At 43.7% G+C, this 20,599-nt stretch overlaps 1 protein-coding gene across 1 annotated transcript in view; it reads left to right on the forward strand.

Moving 5' to 3' along the window:
* Positions 1 to 237: 237 nt before the first annotated feature.
* Positions 238 to 20,599, forward strand: part of PELI2 (pellino E3 ubiquitin protein ligase family member 2) — a 158,715-nt gene continuing 138,353 nt past the window's right edge. Inside the window, exon 1 of the mRNA XM_019725779.3 lies at positions 238 to 725. Coding sequence (XP_019581338.1) covers positions 649 to 725 — 77 coding nt within the window. The 5' untranslated portion in view covers positions 238 to 648. The remainder of the gene's footprint in view (positions 726 to 20,599) is intronic.

Below are 20,599 nucleotides of genomic sequence, written 5' to 3' on the forward strand. Positions count from 1 at the left end.
AGGGCTGAGGACCCAGTGCTGTAAGTTTAGGGAAGGAAGCCAGGGGAAAAAAAATAGAGCTGCTCCTTTAAGAACTTCCTTTCCCTTTTACTCTATGTTTACATAACATGGGGGCCGATCCACTTCGGCGCCCAGCGGAGGAAAGCGGGGAGTGGGCGCAGGAGGCCCCCCCGCCGGGGGAGGGGGCGTCGGGCCGGCCCGGGATTGCAGGGCTCCGTGCGGAGGGCGGGGCGGCTCCCACCTGCCCGCGCGCGGCGGGGCGTCTCCGCTGTCCTGCCCCCGCTCCTCCCCCGCCCGCTGCCCCCGCCCCTCCCTCCGTCGCTCGCTCCCTCCCTCCCGCGGGTCTTCCGCGGCGGTGGCGGCGGCGGTGGCGGCGGCAGCGGCACTCAGCGCGGGCAGGTTCCCTACTGCCCGGTCCCATTTGTTGCCTATTCTGGCTCCGGGCGGCCGCGGCGTGCGGAGCTCCGGGGAGCCCGGCGGGGCAGCTGCACAGCCACGACGGAGCAGCCGCGGGACTGGCCGCCCCGCGCCCCCTTCGCCGCCGTGCCCTTTCCCGGCGCGCTCACCCCCTTCTCGGGATGGGATTGTAGCGGCGGCGCGGACTCGGCGGGGATCGCGGCGGAGGCGGCGGCGGCCGAGCGGGGCTCCATGTTTTCCCCCGGCCAGGAGGAGCACTGCGCCCCCAATAAGGAGCCGGTGAAATACGGGGAGCTGGTGGTATTGGGGTGAGTCCGCGCATCCCCGACCTCAGGGAGCTTGCGGGCAGGCGGCGAGCGCTCGGGCTGGGTGGCCGCCGTGCGCCGGCATCCCGGAGCGGGGCCAGCGGGATGGCTCCGGCGCTCTCCAGGGACCGCCCGGGCGCCTGGGGCAGCTGGAGCGGCTCGGAAAGCTGGGCGGGGGCGGGCTGCCCCCCATCAGCACGTTCGGGGCGCTGAGGCGGGTGCCGGGATGCGCTATCCTCACGGAGGACGGCGGCGGAGGAAGTGAAGGAGCGGGGCCGGCCGGGGAGAGGAGGCGGCGGGGACGGGGGCGACCCCGCGCCCGGCGGGACACAGTGCTCGGGGACAGTCCTTGGCAGTACCGCGGGGGCAAGGGCTCGACTTCCCTGCGTGTCCCGGGCCGGGGAGAGTCGGGAGGGACCGCGGCTGAGGCGCCACCGTCGCAGGCACCTCGCAGTGTCGGCGGAGACCCCCGCTAGGCGAAGCTGAGAGGCCCGCGAGGCCCAGCCCCCGGGGCCCTCTGTGTCGGTTTACGGTGGGCCCGGGGCCCTGGAACTCCGAGCGCCGCGCTGCCCGCTCGGCCGCTGCGGGGGCCAGTGCGTTCTGCGCGGTGGGCGTCCGAGGGCAGCGCTTTGCATATTGTTATGGTGACTGCGGCCGGCAGCCGCAGCCCGCGGGCAGTGAACTGTCTATGACCTGGGCGGGCGGGCCGGCCCTCGGCTCTCCCCGCCAGCAGCGTCCGGGAGGGGGCAGGGACGCGGCGGCGCGGGGCCGCATCCCCTCTGTTCCTCCACCCCGGGTCGCGCGGCCTCGCTGAGCTCGCCATCCTCGCCCGCCTCGGCTCCCTCTCCGCTGGTAAAAAACCACATTTTGAAGATAGTAATTATCTACGATCGTTAAACGGCAGCAATTAGAGACTTCATCTACTTCCTGAGTTTCCTTGTGACATTTCTATTGTTTACCCTTAATAAGCCGGGAGAAAGGCTTCGCCAGATTAAAGCAGGATAAAGTGGGCAGTGAAAGGGGAGCGGAATGGGGAGGGGAAAGTACAGGAAACCCGGGAGAAGGAGCAAGTTGGGTTTAGTATTGGAGGAGAAAGGATTATTTTTTCCTTTGGATGTATCATTCCCGGGAACCTGCGCTTTTGTCCTTCTCTGTTGAAAGACCTGTATTCAGAACATGATGGGTGCTGATAAGTAGACTTAGCACACACGAGGAGTCATGGGTATAGAAAAACTCAAGGAACTCTGAAAATCGTGTCTTGATAACCGAACACCTTGAAGTAAGTGCCAACTTAAAAATCATTTCAGAGAGAAGAATTTTTAAGAGAAGCTTCCAGACACAGTACAGCTCAAAGTTGTCTAGTCTTTCTCACTTTGTTGCTACAGTATTAAGTGGAATAATATTGGAAATCTCACTATTTTGAAGCTGTGTGTAGATAAGCGTTTTTTCTTACCTGCATCTGATTGCACTTAAAAGACAGATGTCAGGGTTCACTGGAAGGAGGGAGGGATGACAGGAAGAAAAGACACAGTTTAGTTTGTCTTATGTAACCTCAGCTCAACCTAATTTTGTGGAGTTTGGGTTTGTTTGTGTGACTGGCTTCAAAGTATGTTTAACATTGTGAACCTGACGGGAAAGATTAACTTATGCCAGAACTTTATTTCATTATTTCCTTTTGAGGAAATCATTACTGAGATGTTTCAGAAAAGCAATGTGTGAGTGGGCAAGGGGAGGTTTTGTATTCATAGCTGGAAGTGCAGGACATTTCAAAGCCCCAGAAAGGATTTATACCCTGGATTGTCCTAGTACAGTAGGCTTACTTTACTGTGGGCTAAGGAAATGCATTGCCAATTGCATGTGCTCTGTCCTTTACTAGTGCTTTTCCAGGAGACCCTGAGTATGACATAGTTGGTACTTACTTAATATTTTGGGCTAGACACGCCACAGTTATGTGCGCACCGCACCTACTATGTGCCTGCGCTGTGTAGGCATTGAAGATCCAGCCTACAAGGAACAAAGGAACTTTAATTATAGCTCCTTTGCTCCTTGTAGTGGAGTGGCAGGCTTAAACAGAAAGGAACACGTAAACAAATGAATAATAAAAGACAATTTCAGGTATTGCCAACTTCTCAACAGAAGTGGGTTAACTTAGGGAATCTGCTCTAGGCAGGTATTGCTTTCTTTAGCTAGGAGATCAGGGCAGGTCTCTCCGAGGAAGTGAAATGTGAGTTGAGACCAGAATGCTAAGATGCTAGTCTGGTTTTTGAATACTTTAGAAGAATTGTGGTCTTTCTTTTTCTTTTTCTTTTTTTGAGAGTAGGTTTTTTGACTAGCAGTATTGAACACATTGAAGATCCTGGGGAAATAGTGAGACGGTAGGTAGACTTTAAAGGACCCTATTAAGTCATATCCCACCCTTTGGAGTTGAGACAGTGCCCTCCCTCTTAAAACAATAATAAGTAAAAATTAGTATCAAATTTGCATGTTTGATCATCTAGGACATAAATATTGGTAAATAGAGAGTTCCTAGATTTTCTTATTGATAAAATTAATCTGGAGATGCAAAAGTGCTCAATATTGATATTGAGAGAAGCTTTTGCTTAAAAATACAGTGCTTAAAAAAAACTTGTGTGACTTGTTTTTTGCTCTCTTCATAATAAAATTTACTGAGGAATCCTGGAGAGCAGACTTGAGGAACTGTGTATGTATATGTGTATGTATATATATGTCTCTACATGTATACGGGAGGAGCTGTATATGAATATGTTTATATCCATATACAAATACTTCCATGTCTTCTCATGTGTTGATTTTAGTAAGGGCATCACTTTCTTGGCAGGTAAGTAGAATTTAATTATTTCATGACTCCACCTGGTGAATGTATCATAGCTGTAATTCTTTATTGTGCCCATTACATAATTGAAGGTAGAGAAAATGGTCTGTCAGATCTTTTTGCTATTTATTTTAAACCTGGCTAAACTGTTAAAGTTGGGGAAGTGTGTCAGGATTTGAGAGGTAGTTCCTGTACTGTGAAGAGCATGAAAGTACAGTTAGATCTGGATTGAATTCCTACTTTCTCGCAGACTGGCTTTGTTATTTTGGCTTAGTCCCTCAGTCTGTCCTTGTTTCTTTAGCAATAATGAAATACGATTAGATTAGGTAGTCAAGGGCGTCCCGGTGTGTACCCTGTAGTAGTGTTCACTGGCTGTGAAGTGGAGAATGTATAGTTCACATATTCTAGATAGCCCAGCTTGTGTTGGTTTTGTATATTCTTGAGGTGATGATGCTAGAATTTGAATGGGATGTTTGTTTAAATAGTAGAAAAGACCAATGCTGTGATTGCTTTTTGTGAAGTAGAAATGTGCAAAACAGGCTTTTCTTTTTTTTAAGTTGTGAGGGTATACATATGTTTGGCTTATTGGTGCTAGGTTGTACATGAGGGCATTCAAACTTGGTACAGTTTTGTTCCACGTTTAAGAAAGCCAATGATGTTTGGAGATTAAGCTAACTAGGCTGAAATAGCCAGCATAGGAAGAGATAATCTCATAATAGAATTTCAGAGCTGCAGGAGCCTAATAAGTCATGGTACCGTGTTCAGCCCTTTGACTGATGAAGAAGCTGCGGTTCCAGGAAAAAAGGAAATTTTTTATTTTTTTTCAAGTTCATAGTTGAGCTGGATCACTACACTGCCAGGCCACTGTTTCCACACTTGAGGACAGATTCCAACCTGCTGTCAGTTCCTCAAAGCTTAGGGTTTTTTGTTACTTGCATGAGGGGAGCTGAATCTCTTTGTGGGTTCAGTTTGATTCATGCAGTTCTCTTGCTGACTAGTGACCCATCATGGTTTTTGGAAAGATAGTGCTTACTCTTAGTTCCCCTAACCTCACAGTTCAATGGATAATGCATTTTGCAAGGCTTTATTTTTCATTTGGTGCTTCACAAAATGTATTTCTATTGACTCTTTTAACAAAGGGTTTTAAATCTGGGTCCACAGATTCAGTCTAGGGAGTCCTTAAACTTGGATGAGGAAAAAAATTGCATCTCTATTTTTTTCTATACTCAAATTAAAACTTAGCATTTCACTCAATTATGAGTATAGGCAGCAAATAGACTTGCTGCTAGATTTGTTATTTAATGCATTAATACAGAAGTATATATACTATTGTATCACAATTTAAAACTATCTTGATAACTAAGTATAATTGATTTTACTTATAATGCTTTGTATTTTATTGTATGCGTTTAACAACATTTTTCCTAGAAAGGCTCAGGAGACTTTACCAGACTGCCAAAGGGATCCTTAGCGCGTGCACGTAGATACACACACGTACACACACACACACACACACACACACACACACACACGGTTAAAAACCTCTACAAATGAAGGCTTGTAAATATGACTTAAGATGAAGGATTTTAGTGGAAACTAACCAATGTCTACAAAAGGCTAAATTAAAGGTGAGGCAGTACCTGCCTTTTCCCATTTGGATGGTACAGTATTCCATCAGAAAAGACAAAGAGGACTGTTGCTTGAAGAGTTTATGGTCATTACTTTTTAAACAAGCAGCTCCTGATTCCTGTATGCTGTTTTCGTTTTAACCTTGGCACTTTGCCTTGACTACGCCTCCCCTTGGTAGTAATAAGAAACCTTAAAATATACCCTAACACTTTCCTTTTCTCGTCCTCCTCTCTAATTTGGGCCCAGAGACATCAAACACTAGTGTCCTTTGACTAAAAGGCTTTTGAACCTTTTTTTTTTTTTTTTTTAATAAAACAAAATCTTGACTGTCACTCAGCATCACTTCACGTGTGGGGTGATCTGAAGAGCTCAGATCTGTTGGTGTGGATGGAGTGTCTAATTCTGTAGGCCAGTACGGGTCATGCTGTTACTGGCATTGGGTTGCTATATATTCCTTTGCTAACTTTAGCCTCGTTTGGGGTATGTGGCTGTCTGTGTGGTTTCTCGTCTGGCTTTCTCAGATTTATTTGTTTCTCTCTTTAACACACCGAGACTGAAGCCTTCATTAGGACTTTTCATTTTTGGCTGTATTTCATCATGGGATCAATATTTGGGAATGTTTAATGTAAACAAAAATAAAACTAGGTTGATTCAGGTCCCAGCAACTTTACCAAACATATTTTATGCAAAAGATAAAACACGTTCACAGATAAGACCAAAAAAACCTAACTCCATCCCAGTTGCTATATTTGAGGGAGACTAATATTGTCACATTGGGACACTGGGTTTGTATCTGCTTTGCAGGGCTTAGCAGTGGCCTCCCTAAAGTAAGCATGGGGGGCGGTAGGTTGGCTTTTGAACGGAGACCACAGCATCTTGATGAACTTCATTGGTAGGGGAGAAAAATAACTGAAAAGGTATTTTTAACATCTTTCAATTTAATTAAAGGTTTCTCCTGGGTGTGCAGAATCTATTTCATAAAAAGAAAAGTGAGGGTAAGAATGATTCTGTTATTAGTTCTTATTGGGCTTATTGTCACCATTTTCTGGAAAGTAAAATAATGAGAGCAGAAAGTGCTTCATATTTCTTAGTTTTGTCTAACTCAGCTATTCTCAACCCCTGTCTCAACTACCTCATATGTGACGGTCAGTTTTGAGGTAGATGGCCAATAGTTTATGACAAGTAATAAAGTGGATCTTACAAATGATTCAGAGATGCCCCTTTAATAATGTAATTTTTTTTTTTTTACCCACTTGCATTCTGATACATTTTCTTAAGTGGGAGAGAAAGGGGTGGAGGCAAGCCAGGAATTCATTCAGCAAATATTTATTGGGTATCTAATCTTCTAGGCACAAGGAATACAGCTAGACGAGGCATACATGTTCCCTGCCTCATGAATTGCTATTATCTTACTCTTGTCACAGCCCCTTAGTGAACAGCCATTACTGATATGCAGAGCATTTTACTTATTTGACAACCATTTGAGCATCTACTGCGTGTCAGATGCTGTGTTCAGCACGAACAGATGTAGTGGTGAGCAAGACAGGGTTGGTCCTGTCTGCGGAGCCTACAGTCCAGGGAGGGAGATAGGAAGCAATCCAGAGCACATGCTGCTATGGGGGACACATTAGCAGTGTCATCTAACCCCATGTCACGATGAGAAGACGGTGGCCTATGGAGGTGAGAGGGAAAGAGTGCTCTAGGAAGCAGAGACTCCGTTTTCTAAGACCCAGAGGTGAGTGCTCCAAATGCTCCTTGGAGGAACAGAGAAAAGCCCCATCGGGCTAAAAAAGAGTGGTTGAATGAAATAATGTGAGAGATGAGGATGAAGGGTATAAGTCATGGGGGGCTTATAAGTTATTGGAAGGATATTGGATTTTACCCTAAGAGCGTGGGAGACTATAGCAGGGTTTTCAGCTCTGAAATGGGAGTGGAGAAAGCAGAGGGATGCAGCAGGAACTGGAGGAAGAAATTGAGGCTGGAGCCGGGGAGACATGCAAATAGGGAACCGAGTGTGAGCCAGCAGGCAGTTGTCTTGGTTCCAGCTTCTGATTCCTGTCTCTTGTGGGGCCTTGTTGCATCCCCTGCCCAGAGTTCTGTATGATCGGCCATTCATTCATTCATTCATTCATTCATTCATCCATCCAGTGACTCAAAGATACTGAACGAGGCCCAGCACTGCCCGAGGCACTGGGCCACATACAGCAGCAGGTGAGATAGACAGTGACCCTGCCCCATCGGCAGTGGCAAAGGAGCCTGCAAACAGGTAGATACAACATTTAATCTCAGAGGAAGATAAAGCAGGATAAGTGGGAAGAGAGTGGTTGGGTGTGCAGGAGTGGGGGACTGGCGGGGTAAAGTGCTAGACATAAGGTATCGGGAGGCCCTTGTAGACAGAATAATCAGGAAAAGCTTTTCTGAGAAAATAGTCCTGTGTCCTCTGAGAGTGCCTACTTTTTCAATTTTTATTTACTTTTCTTCTGTTTAAGCCACTCTAAGTGGGTTCTGCTCTTACAGTCGAAGGATTCCCAGTATTCCATTAGTTAAGGAGGCAAAGTATATACACAATTTGCCAAAGGAAAAATAGAAGTGTAAATAAATATAAGGACATAATATTAAACATTCCTAGACACAAACAGGGTTCAGTCGGCTGTGCGCTTGCCACGTGGCTGCCTGGAGTGGTAATTGCATTCCAGTAGAGTTCATTGAAACTATCCGGGCTTTCCTTTGAAATTTGCCCCTTGAGAGCACGGACCCTGACTTCCACCCCCCTGAGAATGTGAGGCACGCCTTTTCAGGTCCATAGTAGGTACTCACCGAGTGTCTTGAAGGAATGGATTTCTGTGGCACACTCCGGCACACCACTCGGCACAAAGGTGTCTCGGGGGCTCAGTGAATGTTCCTCGATTTGAAAGGAACACATTCTGTCGCGCAGATGCAGCTTGCTGAACAGTCCTCTTAACCTTAAGAGCCCAAGTTAAAGGATCCCTACAATACTAACCACATATTTTACTGATATCAGATACTCCAGTGTCAACCTTTGTTTTTCTTTTTCTCAGTCACCTAACAGTCATTTTGTCACCTGCAGAAAGTTCTGCCTCGAAGGGAAGCAAGCCATCTGTTCCGATTCCACCAGCTGCTCTGAGCTGCATTGCAGTCCACCACGGTGGTGCTGAGAGGCTGTGGTCATTAGTGCTTGTTAATGATGGTTGGAAATACTACGGAATATAAACTTCTTGGATGACAAACTTCATAAATATGCATCAGGGGTATTTTCAGTAGCAGGTTTTAAGACTACTGCAAGTCGCTCTCTATTGAGGTTTTATTTCCAGCCAGCCACATAATGCTTTGCACTCTCAAACACTTAACTCTGTTTGTTCCTTGCTTTTTTTGCTCATGCTGGATAAGAATCATTATTTCATGCTTTGTACTTCCATTCTAATTAATGCTAGTTTAACAGAATCCAACCAAAGCAGGCAGTTGCGTGTTTAGCTTCTAGGCTATTGGTCTAAAAGGGTTGTTTGCTGTTATCAAACACCTCCAAGGAAACTCAGAGGCCCCTTCTTTTCCGTATGTACCTTGCCTTTTGTGCTTTCTGCTACATGGTTATAAAACATGGAACTTGTGATGGGTACGCAATTAAGGTTTTCTGGAGCACTTGATTGATTGATTACCTTGACGAAAGGCCCTTTCTGCCCAAAGATTATAGACACAAAGGAGTGTGCCTTTGTGCAGACTGGATCTTTGCTGTAGTGCATGAGATTACATTATAGTTGGGGTGCTTTTGTTATTCCACGCTCTTGGATAGAAGTCAGAATGGAATCTGTATTTTTCTTCAATAGCTATATACGTTTAAGGTATGCAGGAGAGTGACAGTAGTGTACAGATAACTGTACTGTGTTTGTTAGCATTTTATGCTTCTCAATAGTTTTCATATATTTGAACTATTTTCACTTACTAAGTTTTCAGTTGTATGACCCTTTAAAGCATCTAATGAAAGGATTGTACCTACAGGCTATGTTATCGAGGTGGACATTATCCAGCTTTCCCAGTTGGTCTTACAGCCTGTTGGAGATCATAGAACTCAGGGTTTTGACTTCTTCCCCTGTTGTCTTCAAAAACGGCTCCATGTGTGCGTGCTGGGCCTCCCATCAGGAGGTGAATTCCTTCCTCTCGAATCTGGGCTAGTTTTGTGATTTGCTTTTACCATTCTGCAAAGGAAGTAAAACTTTGTGACTTTTGGATGTTGCCTTAAGGCGTGTTGTTGCTTTCATTTTTGTCTTCTGTATTAGTTTCCTACAACTGCCATAATAAAATACCAGAGACTGGGTGGCTTAAAGAACAGAAATTAATTTTCTTGTAAGTCTCGGGCCTAAAAGTCTAAGATCAAGGTGTCGGCACGTTTGGTTTCTCCTGAGGCCTCTTTCCTTGGCTTGCAGACGGCTGTCTCTTGCTATGTTCTCATGTGGCTTTTTCTCTGTGTGCCCATCCCTGGTGGCCATTCCTTTTATAAGGACACCAATTATATTGGATTAGGGCCCACCCATAGGACCTAGTTTAACGTTCATTACATCTTTAAAGACCCTGTCTCCAAATACAGTCACATTCTGAGGTACTGGGGGTTAGGACTGCAACACATAAATACAGGCCATAACACCCTCTTACAAAGCAGGTGCCATATAAAGAAGTCTGACTACCCTGCTGGAGAGAGTGGGTCTGGTGGGTGAGAGATTGCAAAGGAGAGGAGTCCCCGCCACCCAGCTAAAGCAGCAGACCTGTGAGTGAAGCCACCTTGGATCCTTGGGCCCGTCAGGCTGCCCAGTCCACACCACATGGAGCAGAGCTGAGCCGTTTCCAACATGTTCTGTTGGAATTGTGAGTGCCAGGTGTTTCAAGCCACTGTGTTTGGGGGTGATTTGTTACACAACTATAGGTAACTCAGACACCACAACACCACAGTTGCATGTAGTTCAGTTCAGAGCTGACAGACTAATACAAAATAATTCATTGAGTTTTAGTTGAGTTGTTTTTTGTTTCCCTCCGGTTATTGATTATTTTAATAAGCACAATTTTAGCCTTTTAGAAGAGTTATTCCAAACCGTAAGTACTATATGGTCTGAAAATCTTAACTAACAAAAGTGTTTGTAGAATAACTTTACCATGTATAACTCATCTCTGAGTCTCTTTGCATTTGTTGATCTCTGTAATCAATGTTATCTCCTGAAATTCATTGAGAGCACGGCAGTTGAGGAATGGCCTAGCTTAGCTGACAACCATGCTTCTGGTAGACTCAAACGTAAGCGGCTTTAACCCAGAACAGCTAATGCACGACACAGATTTTCAGACCTTTAAAGACCACCTGACATGAAATAATAGAACGAACAGAGAGTTGCGTAGGGGAGGTAACCTCTACTAGCATCTTGCAGTACGGGCTGATGCATGGACCAGAAGAATGTTTTAACACTGCAGTTGGGTGATGAAATGACAGGATGAAAAGCTCATTTATATTGGTTATTCCATATGGAGGCAGCAGGCACAGTTTCAGCTCTCTGAGTTGGTGAGTTAACTAATCTTCAGGACCTATCTTGTTTGAAATCTCCAAACGGGTCGCCTTTTCTCTTTTGTCATTCATTTCCCCTCACCTTTGTCTCCCTTCACAGAGGCTCAGGATGGCTCTAGCCCTCCCCTGAGAGGTGGTGATGGTGGGATAAAGCCATCATTCTTTTCACTCAGTATGTGTTTTGAAAACTTGTGCTGGAACCAGTATGTTTTTTTCGGGGCGGGGAGGGGGGCAAACCTCACGCAGCAGAGCAATCAGGGATCAAAGAAGCTTTACGCACTCAGCCAGTTGTCCTCTGGTGCCTCGCTTTCCCTGAACACCCGAGTGGCCGTGTCCCGCGTGCATTGTCCGTGGGCAGAGAGGACCTGCAGCCCCGCCCCCCTCCTTCCCCAGCCTCCAAGGAGGCTGTGTGCAAACCATCCGTGAATCACCCTTGGGGAGGAATAACTGGGCGCTCTTCTTTCAGGTTCTTATTGCAGCCCAGGGTCTTGGCTGTGTCTGGGTCAGCTGTGCCAGCAGCAGAAGTGTGGGGACAGGTGGGACGGGGATGACCCATAGAATAGCCCTCTGGTGGTGTACTGATTCTGTTGCCAGGAGAGCATATTTCTATTCCTACAATGTTTGCAGTAGGTACGGGGTCTCTGCTTGCTGTCCTGTTTGCTCACCCATTGCTCCTCTCTCAACCTCTGTGCCCTCTGCCCCTTTTCAGTTGAAGTGGAGGTCCCTGGTCAGAAGCCTGTAGTTTACAATCATTGTTAAAGGGGGAGCATCGGGATCTGAGCTTTCTCTCTTTTTCCCCCCCTGCTGCAAAAATGAGGAAATTTTGTCAAAACTTGCTACTTAGTGGCTGGGTTCTTTCTCTCTTTGGGGAGGTGCACAGAGATGGTGGCTTGGTACCCCGTACTGAGTGCTTATTCTTAGGCAGGTCTTATGCAAAGCACTGCTCATGCACCGCCTCCTGGGCTCTGGCCAAGGGAGGTGGGTGTCAACACTCGTCATTTGATAGATGAGGAACTTGAGTCGTGCATGGTGGTTGAGAAACTTGTCCAGGATCGCTGGACTGTTATGTGACAGAGCTCTGATTTGAACCCAGGCCTTTCTGAAATACCGTTGTTTGTAAATCCTGCCTCAACTGTATGTGTGCAGTTTTAAACCTTATTTTTTAACCAAATCTTTTCCATACTGGGTATTCCCATTAAACTGACAGAAACCGTCACTCATTTAATGAAGTTACCAGTAAGGTTAAATTCTTTTTTCCTAATGTTTACAACTTATATGAACTTTTTTGGGGGAAATTACCTACATACCGTAATTTCCCCGAAAATAAGACCTAGCCGGACAATCAGCTCTAATGTGTCTTTTGGAGCAAAACTTAATGTAAGACTGGGTCTTATATAATATTATAGTGAATAATATTACAGTAAAATAAGACCAGCTCTTATATTAATTTTTGCTCCAAAAGACGCATTAGAGCTGATTTTCTGGCTAGGTCTTATATTCGGGGAAACACGGTATGCACTTTGCCCACTTATGTATTGTGTTTCTGATGTATTTTCAAAAAGTTAAACATATGAACTCTAGGGAATAAAAACATGAATTCTCCTCACATCTGCCTTCTTATTTACCTGAATATATTACAGTTAAATTAATGCATCAAGGAAGACCTACTTCTATAATCCAAAATAATTCAAACTTTATTTCTCTGGTTTTGAAGCCAATTCATCGACTTAGTCTTCCTTCGTGAGAACAGCTCTCTAATCTCCTTAGCTGTGGCATGCACCCCTGAAATCTTTTGCTTTTCTTTTTTCATGTGCCACTGTTGGTGATAATTGAGGCTAGCATTTGTATTTTGTCGATAGCTTGAAAAGGGGGCTTCAAGCACTTGTCCTCTCAAGTAAAGGTGTGTCTTTGCCTGGATGCTGATGTCACTGCATGTTGACTTCTCTTCTCCTGTCCCTGGATCTTCCTGTTCATATTGATTAAGGGAAAAAAACCTTCACAGCCTCTCTTCATCTCCTCACAGACAGTACTTAATACAACTTGTTCCAGCAGTGGCACTAGTTCAGCTAATCTGAAAAGCATAGGCCAGGAAAGAAAAAAGTGCCTTTTATTTGTTTATTCTAAGTGTTAATGTAGACCAGATGCCAACTTTGAAGGCTTTGATGGAACTGTTGACTTAGACCCTTCTGGAAGCTGGCGTAGCTTATGCTGTACAGTCTCAGCCTTCCTGTGGCGGCAGAGAAGCCGTGTCTCTTACACATGTGGTAAGGTGCATGTGACCCAGAGTTTCTGAAAAAAAATCCTTAATACACTGGCGTCCTAAGATATCAGATGGCAGGATACCAAAGGACAAATATAGCATCTTGATAAGCAATATTAGATGTTACGTGGAGGAAAAGCAGAGACTTGGAGGAGCTGCAAGGAAGTAATTCAATCAGGAGTTTCTGATACCGTAATAAACTGCACAGGGTGAAACTTGAGTCGTTTACACACACTAGAATGCCCTCCAGTTGAATTACTGCCTTAGAATGGTTGTCTGCCCATCTACTACTGTTTTAAATATTTAAAAAGAAAACCACAACTCACTTTTTCCCCAGATGGGAGAGAAAAGACAGAAATCCACATCACCTTAATAGCTGTGTGTCCATCTTCCCACGCCCCCCTCCTCCTAGGACTGTCAAAGCTCATGTTTTGGGTTTTATTAGTTGGAAATCCTGTTCCAGGTAATTAAGCATACAGACTCCGTGTTGTATAAGAAACCAAACGGCTCCTCGATTGTGCCGAGTTTAGCCATGGTGGCAAGCCTACAGGCTTCTTTAGCTCCAAGGGGACCACCCTGGAAGAGAAGAACCTGGTTTTCCTCTTAAGCTCTTCTTCAGGAGCAGCTGTGTCAAGTTGCTTCTCCTTTGTAGGTCGTGAAGGGGTCTGAGCAGAGGGCCTTTCCCCTCACTGCGTTCTCCTGGCTCCTGGACAATTTACTGACTATAGGAGGCAGTAAGAACTTGGGGTCCTTTCCACAGTGTGACAGGCTTGCAGGGCCCAAGCCCCTGTCATGTGCCTGGTGCTGGATTTCAGCAGGCCTCAGGAGATGTGAGAAATGGGGAAGCGTAAGTGCTGGGAAGTTTGAGTGACTCCTATGAGCCTGCACGGTTAATAAAGGATTTTGAAATTCAGGAATTTGAATCCCGGTCTCGTATTCTAGAATTCATATTCTACTTCTCAAAACCTATAAATTCTTCCATCATTGTCAGTAATAACTTTGGATAATGATGTGAAGGGGGTAACTCTTGGTGTTTGGTGTTAGATTCTGAAGTTGTGGTTATAACAATAGAAAATGCTGGTGATTTCCCCACTGGACTGGCTGGGATGGGGTGGACAATAGAGTAGAGAGCAGTGTGCTGGGAGCCGTCCCCTCCTCACTGCTTGATGGCTTTGCCTGCTTACACTTCCCTTTATGTTCCTCTCTTTCAGGCCCACGGAAAGGGTCAGAGGATGCCTGCCCCTGTTTTTCCTGTTACTTCCATTCAGATCAAATTCAGACAATAGCAGTCCAGTCCCTCAGGAGAAGGGCTCTCCCGGGCCCTTGAAGCTCCGTGGAAGTGAATTTTTCTCTGATCTATTTTTTTTTAAAAAATCCACTTGAATACTCATCATGTTAGTTAATAAATCATGTACTTTTCAATTTTGCTTGTGTAGTAATTTCACCCCAATTTGTCCTAGGGTTAAACCAGTTTTAAGTTATATGTCACGGATTCTTGTAAGTTATAAACGTTAGCACTAATCATTAACACTAATCATTTAGCTTTCCTCCGCTGATAAATTTGTAAATGGAAATTTTTTTCAGGCAAACCATTTATATTCAGCTAATATGGAATTAATTTAAAAAGCTGTCTGCTAAAAAGATGATACATAAAGAATATTAATGAAAATTTTGGAAGAAGGAAGAAAGATCACTCCCAATGCTAATATTATTTTCATTTTTTGCACAGTCACTTTTAGTTATTGTCCATGTACAAAAGCATTTTCTGTCTTTTATTTGATACATAGTACATGTCCTGCTTTTAAAAAGTAGTAGCCACTGACCTTCATTTTAAGAATTTGATTAATGCTAGAAAAACATTTCAAGTAACTCTTGATTAGAGCAGATATATTTTAATAGGTTCTCTATCACAAATTCTGCTTTTTTGGGGGGTGGGGCGCAGCATCAAGAATTGCCATGTAATTTCCGAGGTCCTTATCTGTTCAAACAGCATATGTGGGAGGAGAAATCCAAGGTTATTAAAAGATCTAGTTATTGAAAGACTGGTTGTGTGCTAAGGGCACAGCTTCTGAAAATCAGTTTCTTAGGTACTTAGAGGAAAGGACACTTTGAAGGACGGTAAATTCTACACAGGAATCACCCAGTTAAGCCCAAGGTAACTTACTTTCTTGCCCCTGGGGCCTATATCCTGGCCCGTCTGGTATTACGCATTCATAGAATTTCCTTCCTTTTCTGCATCTGTGCTTTTGCACCGAAGTTCCCTGTGCCTGCCAGATCTTGCTCACCGCTAGGATTTAACTCAGGTGTCACTTCCAGCATGATGCCATTTCTGACGCCTCCTTTTTACTCCAGCCTGGAGCAATTAATTCTAATGAGCTCTCTGTGCCTCGTAAATGTTCTCGTCTCTAGGAGCCCCGTCAGGCCAGGGCCCAGTCTCACTCACCAGCACTCTGTCCCAGCACCTCTCGCAGGACCGGCGCTTGCGGGATAGTCAGTGATACTGATGGAATGCATGAAGAAATGCTGCCCCGGAAATACCAGCATACTAATATGGATGGCTTCTTAGCCCCTTTCTTTGCTCCCTGCTCCAGTTTTAAAGAATGGATTATTAACTTTTAAATAGGTATTTATTTATATTTCTTTAACTTACTAAAGGTATAGTCCTGTATCTGTCTTCTGAGGAAAATGGCAAAGTTCATCAGCACATAAACATGATGGGCGCTCACTGCCAAGTGACTGGCCCTGAAATGAGATGGTGGTGACTTTTCAATTTTCCTTTTAAACTTTAAGAAAGGGGGTTAAAGTGGAGGAGTGCAGAGATGTGGTCTGAAGCTGACAGTAATTTTGGATTTCAGCTTTAAATAAATGATCGTAATGTGTATTAAAAATCTCCCTGGAAAGATCAACAAGTCCAAACATGTTTTGACAGTGATAAATCTTTATTTTTCACTTAAAATTAGTTGCTCTGCTTTCTTATCTTTCCCCTCTGTAGTCACAGATAAATATTCTTTCCATTATTTTTTCCTGATGCTTATCATAGCTGGCTTTTGTGTTTGTGTGTTGGCTGCATCTGTGTGCTTTTGCGCTCTGCATCTTCTACTTTCCAAGTCCTTTGATTTTTAGAGAGCTTTGTGCTTGTACTGTATATATGTTGTTTGCTGTTTAGCCAATTTTGGTGTGTTCTTTTTTCATGTTCTTACAAACATACTTGCTTGTTGACCTTTTCCCTCCATCAGACCGTGTTGAATACAGCTTGTTATATACTTGAAGCAAGACAGCTGGGGGTGCTCTGGAAGCCAACTTGAGTTTATTTTTCCCTTTCATTTCTTTTTTAAAATCATTATCACGAGGAACCAGAGATCTTGTCATTAAACTCTTGTTTCTTTTGCTGGGGAGAGTTGTGTACAGCAAAGGGATATAGCTGTCTTTCTTCCCTGGTTTTCTTTACTCTGCCCCGCCCCCCATCCACTTTCCTATCCTGCCTTCAGTTTGTAGAATTCTCCAATGAATATTCATCTCCTTTCTTCAGTCCCACTCCAGCTCTTACAGGAACCATAAGAGATAATGAAATGTCTAAAATTCAGGTTATTCATGGAATTTATAACAAATAAAAAGGGAAATGTAGTGACATTAAAAAAGTGACGTACACTTTGGAGAGCAGTGTGGTGGTAGAAATTATTCTGAATTAAGGTCCTTGTTCTTGGTGGTGGCTCTGCAGCCGCAAAGCTGTAGTCTCAGTATTAAAACACACACAAATCTGGTTCTGTGAGCACATATGGCGCCTCACAACTTGCCAACAAGTAGAAGGGAAATGGTCTGCGCCTCAGTGTGTGCACAAATCTTTGGGCGTAAGCTCTGCCATCCACTTGATCTGTGAATTGTGGTTCTGTAAAGTGGCTTAATGAATTTGTTCATTTAGTTTTCATTGGATTATAATAAGAGACTGTCTTATGGTGAGTGTTGGGCTGATTATTTTTGCCTTGTTGATTTTCTTTCTGGTGTATTATGGGCACCTGCTCTCAATAAAAAAATGATCCAGAAATTGCAGATATTTTCTCAAAATGAGAAATAATGTTCAGAGATGGTAGCCCAGAGATTTTGGGGGAATGATGGTGGTTGATGAGTCAATTTATTACTGAAGATCTGTCTAAAGTGAGATTTCTCTAAGAGCTGACATTTTTGGCTTTCTGTTATAAATGTATTGGCTACACCTGGTGACTATTATTAAATTGAAAACAGCCTTTATTTTTCTGATAGAAAATATTTCAACAGCTGGAACTCTTGTCTCTTCTAGACCAGAAGTAACTGGATAAAAAAAAAGACTAACAATATGCTGCATTTTCTGCTTGTTAAGAAAATTTAGCCAAGTAGTTAACAACCTCATTTTTATATTGTAAGGATTTTAATTAACCAGAATGTTTCAAGCATGGAATACTTATGGACCGTGAAAGTTTTAGGTTAACTGATGATTAAGCAGAAATTTCTATAGAGGATTTTTTTTTTTTTTTTACTGAGTTATAACTGACAGATAACATTATATTAGTTTCAGGTGTATAACATAATTCGATATTTTGCGAATATATTGCAAAATGATCAACACTGTAAGTCTAGTTAACATCCATCATCGTACGTAGTTACAATTTTTTTCCTTGTAAGAATTTTTAAGATCTGTAGAGGATTAAAAAAATACATAGTTCACGATTATGCTTTTCTAAATATGATATATGGAGTCTACTTGAATCTGCCTTTGATGGCTTAGGCTTGCCTTGTTGATCCTCTAAACCTCAGTAATCATTGAATAACACTAAATAAAAAGGCAAAAAACTGGAACCCAAGGGAATCCTCTGAAAATGCTTTCCAAACATTTTATTCCTATAAATGAAATAAAATCAATCCTATGTTAAAGGTAACTCAGCTTTCTGTAGGAGAGGAATGTAGGGAAGGCATGTCTGCTGGTGAGGGCTCCGTTGGTGCACTTAGGTTCTGCGTATCTGAGTTCTTTAATATCTCCCGGGGGCATGGTGGAGTCTAGCCAGCCACAGCTTCTTTGGTCATTACTAGAGGCTCTGGGTTTAGATAGTGTGGCTGAAAAATAAGCATATTGGCTTCTGTGGAGAATATAATTTAGAAGCATCACTGTTAATTGCCAGATTATATTTTTAACCTTTTCAACTGGTGGTTTCTCTTAAATGCATTGGGCTGTTGAAAATGAGATTAGATGAGGGTTTCAGCTAAGGAGAATTGGGACCAGAAAGCAAATCTGGACATGGTCATAAGTGAGATACCATTCTCTAGGGATGTTCAGTTGGAGGGATGCCTTTTTAAATAAGGATAAAAATAACAATTGACTCCTTCAGCCCACTGACCTTGGTAATTGTGACATCCTCTGACGTAATTTATTGAGTGCCAAGTGTTTTTAATTGATGTATAAAGCATGGGGTGTATATGGGACGCCTGCCAATGGTTTCACTTTAAAGTTGAATGAATGTCTTTCTTCTCTTCTTTTTTCTCCTCCTTCTTCATTCCTTTCCCCTCTTCTCCCTCCTCCTTGTCTTCTTGATGTAGGAGTGCCCTCTGAGATCATTCATGTAGGAGTCTTATGTGGGGAAGAACCCTCCAGTGTAGAATTAGTTTGTTTGCCATCTCCCCCTTGAAAAGCTGCTTATTACCCCTTTGCTTTCTGGATAGAGATACTTGTCATGCAGGCTGGTGTCTGGTCCTACATCCCTCCGCTGGGAAGGTTTGAGTGGTGGTTAGTATAACAGAGTGGATTTCACCCATCCAATAGAAACTTTGTTTTCATTTGCTTATTGTACTGTAGGTGAGGACATCAAGTTTACAGGGAGGAGTTCAAGATGGGGTCTGTAACCTCTTCCAGAAAATGGTTTATGGCTTCTCCTTGACATAAGAATCCCACAGTAAGTTTTCTTCCCTTGGGAGATGCATAATAAGGTGATTTTCTCATGTGAAATTGGAGAAATTTCTTTTCAGGCATTGGGAGTGGGTAATAAGAGAGGGGAAAAAAGCTTTTGGGGCCATGTAACAAATAATTGCTTCGTATCTGGATTACAGTGGAGGAAAAGCATGAAGACAAGCCACCCAGAGGTTAGTGGGCCCCTAGGTCCTGCTCTGTGGCGAGGACAGCTGACTTCCAGGTCCCTCTAGCGTGTCCTGCGTCCTTGTCACCTCCAGCATGATGCTGATCTCAGTGTCTTAGGTTTGATTCTTCTGTAGCATATTAGGCATCTGTGTAGACAAGGTGGTTTTGTGCGTGCGTTAGGGTATTCAGCAGTATAGTTAGTGCACGAGAAATGACTGCTCACATTCATATGCAGGTGGCCTCTCAACGTTTTCATCAGTGTTTTAATAAACAGGATTGGGTGATCAAATTTGATGCTGACGGTTTGGATCGGAGATCTTAAACTGTGCCTGAGTTTACTCAAGTTGCCAAGGTGCTTCATTTAGGGAGCCAAACGCAGATTCATCTTTGCAGAAGAGTACAGAAACCTGTAAGAGTGACGCTTGGATTATTCTTACAGAAATGTTACTTGATTCCAGACATTGCAAGTTGAAGTGGGAACAATGAGCTGATCTGCTCTGGTCCGTGCTTCCCATCACTTCTTTACCTGTACAGTTCTGGGAGGCTCCAGGATGCCTGTTTCTCCTGCCACTTTGCTGCAGACATCACCTGAGGAGGCAGCTCTGGGTGCTGTCAAGTGTTCAGGTGTGTGGAGCAGCCAGGCCCCGTGGCTGCTCCGCGGCACCAGCTCGGCGGGGCAGCCCGCGTCTGTTATGTGCTCACCAGGCATCACGCTGCTCAGAACATTGCTTTCTCCAAGGACTGGCTGTTTTTGTGGAGAGTAGTCATTTTTCACGTGGAGGTAAAAGTAGCTTCAGGAAGTAGCCTTTGAAAATTGTACATGTAGTTAGTAAAAAGGTGCTGAGTCCCCAAACAGTGTGTTTTTACATGGATTGTGACAGAAAGCACCTTCCATTTGGAATTTTAGTGCTCCCGTGGAGTAGAAAAGGCATTTTTCAGGATTTGAGCATTTCCTTTCTTTGGAATCCCCTGCAATTTTTTAATCAAATCAAAGTGCAGATGGTTCTGTGGTTCCTTTTGTCTCTCAAAGACTGAAAAGTATTCCTGATTTATTATTTTCTATAATACCTGTATAGGAAAAGACTATGAAATGGAACTGCCTAACAAGAATATTACATAGTAGGGTATGTGCCAGATTTCAATTTGCATAGCCTCTGACTTGAGAAACTTTGTAAAATGATCGATTTGGCACATTTAAGAAAAAGTCACGTCTTATTGTTAGAGATGTGTGAATAATGATGGAATATGAAAAATTTAAAGATTTGATTCACCAAGTTAATAGTATTTCTTTTATTTCTGACTATAGTTGATTTGTGGTATAACTAAAAGATAGAATGAGCAAATTGTTTTCAATAGACTGTCAGTCTAGTAATATCTATTGTTCATTCATGCAACTAGTTTGAAGTCTCACTAGCGTGATTATGGAAATACTTAGTTCATGTTGAAACAATTATTTCTCCCGTGTTGTTGTGTGTTTGTTTTCTCAGGTGCCTTT

The sequence above is a fragment of the Rhinolophus sinicus genome, chromosome 3, assembly GCF_057876585.1.
Source record: "Rhinolophus sinicus isolate RSI-liver-muscle chromosome 3, RSI-T2T, whole genome shotgun sequence".
Classification (NCBI taxonomy): Eukaryota; Metazoa; Chordata; class Mammalia; order Chiroptera; family Rhinolophidae; genus Rhinolophus; species Rhinolophus sinicus.